Raw genomic sequence first — 4647 nt, forward strand, 5'->3', positions numbered from 1 at the left:
GCTGAGCCCAGATACAAACCTGGGTGTACACATATATGAGCATGGCCACACATCTATCTGTCTGCCACCTTAGTAAATGCAGGTGGACGCTGAGATTAGGAGTTAGCAAAAGAACCCAGAGAGTCTATCTAGTTGCACATTTCAGAGTCAATGTGGCCTGCTCCTTAAGCGGGGTGTGGTGAATTAACAGAGCATTACAGAATTTCCCAGAGCATCTCCCAGAGGAGACTGTGTGTGGCATTCATCCATTTATTCCCTATCTCATGATGCTGATCCACTCAGCAATCCATATAGATCCAAATAACTTCAGATTTCTAAAGCTTAAAAAAAAAAAAGGGAAGAAAAAAGAGGGGACTTTATTATCTTGTTAGAAAGAAGCAATGGACATCATTCTTGAGATTTTTGCAGTCACTTTAAAAAATGCGTGGTTTAAGCAAAATTACCAAAATGACTCCAAAAAATTACACATGTCAATTGCCAGGTTAACATTTTACTTAAAGCTATTCTCCAATGCAGGCTGAATGTGGTTCTCATTAACCTGCTAGCACAGGCCCATTTTTGGATAGATAGTCTATGCTCATTCCAGGACAAGAAAAGAAAATGAAGGGCAGGCCTAAGGCTGATGAAATCAACATGTTTTGATGTGGCCTAAAGGCTTTTTTTTTTTTTTCCCAAAAATATAATTTCATCTCTATGTTGTGACTAATTTCAAAATGTATTTGCTACAGTGTAACTTTTAAATGCAATATTTAATGCTGTCAGATTACTTGAAGACAAAGTTTTACAGAAAACTTTAAATTCCAGAAAAAAACTGCAATGTACCCATAAACACCTAGAAAAAATATAATTAAAAAATTTAAAGCATCAAACACCCTCCGATCTCATGAGGAATAATAAACATCACATTTTGTGTATCCCAGTTCACGCTGGGGATGGGGGGGGGTGGTCCAGTGAGTGTGTGTGGGGTAGGGGCGGAGAGAGAGAATTCAAGATCATTCTGCCCTTTCCCAAGGAGAAATAAGCCAGAGGGAGGGGCTGAGGAAGGACGGAGTGGGCTCGGCTGCAGTACATTTTGGTTCAAAGAGTGTTTCCTTGAGTCAAATTCAGATAAATTCCATTTGCAATCTCGCTAATTGCAGGGGAATTGGGGGCATCAGTAACCCCGCGGTGGTCTTTGTCATCCACCCGTAGCTTGGTCCCGCCATTGGGGTCTTCCTCCTCCAGACCAAACTGGGGAAGATCCCAGGCCCGCTGGAGGACGCAGAGCCGGCCCGTGTCCGCCCGCAGTTAGAAACAACACACCAAAGGGCCAGACTATAAAATGAGGGGCGTTTTTTTTTTTTTTTATCCTGGTAATTATTTCTTGATCCATATTAACACTGTAAACGCTACAAAATAATCTATCGATTTAAACTTTCTTCCCTTCCACTGAAACAGAAGCTCCGTGAAGATCGTACCCTCCCCCCTGAGAATCCCTCACTTTTAGTTTATGCTGATAATTTCTTTCTCCTTCGTCAGATTTACTAATTGTATTTTGAGCTCACAAAACATGCATATAAAATTAGCAAGTTCCACATTATGGGGGAAAACTGGGCTTTTTTTTCTCTCTCTTAAATTTATTGACTCAAAACTCGATGCATTTTTTTTTTTTAAGGAGAGGTCTTTTTTCGTTTTTAGAAGAAAGGCTTTTTAGGAAATTATGTACATAATCTGAATCCCCCTCCCCACACCGCAACGCCTAAAATAAAAATTTCACAATGCATTTACAAGAAATAATACAAAACAAAACAAAAAAATGGAAATGCTCAGATACAGAAAGTTTTACAAAACCCAGAACAGAACGCTGCCATCTGAAAGGAGTGGGGAGATCTCTTTGTATAAATTAACAAACCAACCCAAAAAAGCGGCAACAACTACAAAAAACTCGTAAGTGTTTGATCTGCCTCACTACATCGATAACAAATGAGAACGGCTCCCCGGCACCGGGTCTAGGGTAACCGAAGGCGTCAGGAAGCGATGCAGGATGCGAGTGGGCGCGCCGGCCGGGCTAGAAAAGTTGGAGTCGCCTCTCACTTGGTTTGGTCTTTGTCCCCTCGAGCAAAGAAAGCGCTTTCTGCCTCCTCCGCGAACGATAAATACTGTACAAAAAGTCTCAAGGAAACACCGCAGTCAGCCTAAACCGCAGGCTGTGTCTGCGCGCGGCGGTCCCCAGCAGCTCCCGGAAAGGTGAGGTGGGGGCGCGGGTCGGCCGCATTCGTCGCCAGTGTCTTCCTCGTCACAGGACCGTGGGAACGTCTGTACAAAGCAAGGCCGCTCGGCGCCGGGCGCCCGGGCGGGCCGCGCGCTCCTCCTCGCGCGTCGTGGCGCGGGCCGCAGCGTCCCCGCGTCCCTAAATGTGCGTCAGGGGCACCGTGCCGTTGACGCCCGCGCCCGCGCCCTGGTAGTGCTGCGGCAGCGAGTGCAGCCGGCTCTGCGCCGCCGCCGCCGCGGCCGCCGCCGGGTCGCCGCTCTCGCCGGCGGGCAAGTACATGCTGATCATTTCGCGCAGGTCCCCGGGGCACGGCGCCCGCGAGTGCGCCGCGGCGGGAGGGCTGCCGCTCGGCTCAGACTTGACGAGCGAGCCCAGCGCGCCCAGGGCGCCCGACGACGCGGCCGCCGCCGCCGCCGCCGCCGCCACGGCCGAGTTCTGGTGCGCGCCGCCCGCGGCGGCGGCGGCGGCGGCCGCGGCGCCGTAGGGGAGGCCGCCGTAGCCCGAGGGCGAGGCGCTCATGTAGCCCTGCGAGTTGGAGATGGGGCTGTACTGCAGCGCGCCCATGTCGTAGCGGTGCATGGGCTGCGGGTTGTGCGGGTGCGCGTGCGGGTGGTGCGGGTGCGGGTGCGCCGGGTGCGCGTGCGGGTGCGCGCCGCCCGCGCCCGGGTGCTGCCCGTAGGCCAGCTGCGCCTCCTGCATCATGGCCGCGGCCGCCGCCGCCGCCGCCACCGAGCCGGGGTAGGCGCCGTTGGCCCAGCCGTTGACGTGCGCGTAGCCGCCGCCCGCCGCGCCGCCGGGGCTCTCGAGGCGCTGGCCCACGGCCGCCGCGCCCACGCCCACGCCCATGGCCACGGCCGCGCCGCCGCCGCCCGCGCCGGCCGCCAGCAGCCCGCCGGCCAGCGAGTACTTGTCCTTCTTGAGCAGCGTCTTGGTCTTGCGGCGCGGCCGGTACTTGTAATCCGGGTGCTCCTTCATGTGCAGCGCGCGCAGCCGCTTGGCCTCGTCGATGAACGGCCGCTTCTCGGCCTCGGACATGACCTTCCACTCGGCGCCCAGGCGCTTGCTGATCTCCGAGTTGTGCATCTTGGGGTTCTCCTGGGCCATCTTGCGCCGCTGCCCGCGGGACCACACCATGAAGGCGTTCATGGGCCGCTTGACCCGGTCCTGGTTGGCCTTGGCGACCCCGCCGCCGCCGCCCCCGCCGCCGCCGCCGCCGCCCGCCCCGGCCGGGCCCGACAGGTTCGTGGGGGCCTGGGCGCCGCCAGGCGAGTGCAGGTCGGTCTCCATCATCATGCTGTACATGGGGGCGGCCCGCGGGTTCACCGGCACCGCGCGGGGAGGGCCAGGAGCATAGACGGCCGGGGGTGGAGGATGGAGAGGGGCGCAGTGGAACAGAGCGAGACGTGGGGAGGGGGTTGAAGTCCTACCAGAGAGAAGGACGGGGCAGGCGGAAGCAACGACGACAGAACAAGAGGCAAAAACACACGCACTCAGCGCAGGTCCGGCTCACAGGTGCAAAGTTTCTCCTCGTGCTCAAACCACTTGCCGGAGAGGGCGATGGCCGGGGTCGCCGCCGCCGCCGCCGCAGCCCTGTCGCCTCGGCGGAGCGGTGCAAACAGGTGCAGTCGTGGCCAAGTTGCAGCTCCACTTGTCGGGACGCGAGCGGTGCGCGGGGCCTGGCCGGGGGCTCTCTGCCTCCTCTCGGCCGGCCGCCGCCGCGCGCTGCCTGCTTCTTCCTGCACTGGGTCCTCAGCGGCCTCCAACTCCGGGGCTGCAACTTCTAGCAGCGCGGCGCGCCGCGTGCGCTGGGCATGTGCCGGTCCCAGGTGCCCGGGGGGAGCGAGGCGCCGAGGGGGGCGCGGAGGGGGGCCGTTGGGGAGGGGGGCAGGGGGCAGCGCTGGGAGCGCAGGCGCGCGGAGAGGGCCTGAGAGCGGGGCCGCCGAGCCCGGGACTGGCTGCCCACTGCCTGCCCGAGGCCGTGCGCTCGGAGCGGAGGCGCACGCGGGGCCGGCGGCGCGCGGGGCCCAGCAGCCATACGCCGGGCCCGGGCTGCCATTAAATGAGCGCACCGCGGCCAATGGGAGCCGGCGGCGGCGGTGATTTGCATGGCGCGCTGGCGACTGACGTGGGGAGGGAGTAGATGCTCGGGGCGCGGGCGGCGGGGCGGGAGGAGGGGAGGAAGGAGGGGGAGCAGGGGCAGGAAGGAGGGGGAAGGAGGCCTGGGAGGGGGCACAGCCACGCTGCTTCCTGAGCGCGCGCGGCGGCGGCAAACCCCGAGCTCGCCCTCCTCGCCTCTCCCGCCCGCGCGCTCCGAACGATTAAGGTTGGGTTTAAAAGCGGAGACGAAGAAAAGAATCGTTCGGGGCGGGAGGAAGAGCGGTAGGAGGGGCGGGGGG

General features: G+C 59.2%; 1 protein-coding gene across 1 annotated transcript; it reads right to left on the bottom strand.

The window, feature by feature from the left end:
* Positions 1-432: 432 nt before the first annotated feature.
* On the bottom strand, positions 433-4341 carry SOX1 (SRY-box transcription factor 1). Its single transcript, XM_064585764.1, has one exon. The coding sequence runs from the start codon at positions 3551-3553 to the stop codon at positions 2390-2392; it is 1164 nt and encodes a 387-aa protein (XP_064441834.1). The 5' UTR covers positions 3554-4341; the 3' UTR covers positions 433-2389.
* Positions 4342-4647: the final 306 nt, after the last annotated feature.

This window comes from Mirounga angustirostris, unplaced genomic scaffold (assembly GCF_029215605.1).
Source record: "Mirounga angustirostris isolate CCGP_5_RB_7025 unplaced genomic scaffold, mMirAng1.0.hap1 SCAF_3, whole genome shotgun sequence".
NCBI classification, from domain to species: domain Eukaryota; kingdom Metazoa; phylum Chordata; class Mammalia; order Carnivora; family Phocidae; genus Mirounga; species Mirounga angustirostris.

Coding starts and splice junctions, on each gene's coding strand:
- SOX1 (XM_064585764.1), bottom strand. CDS start 3,553: ATGTACAGCATGATGATGGAGACCGACCTGCACTCGCCTGGCGGCGCC.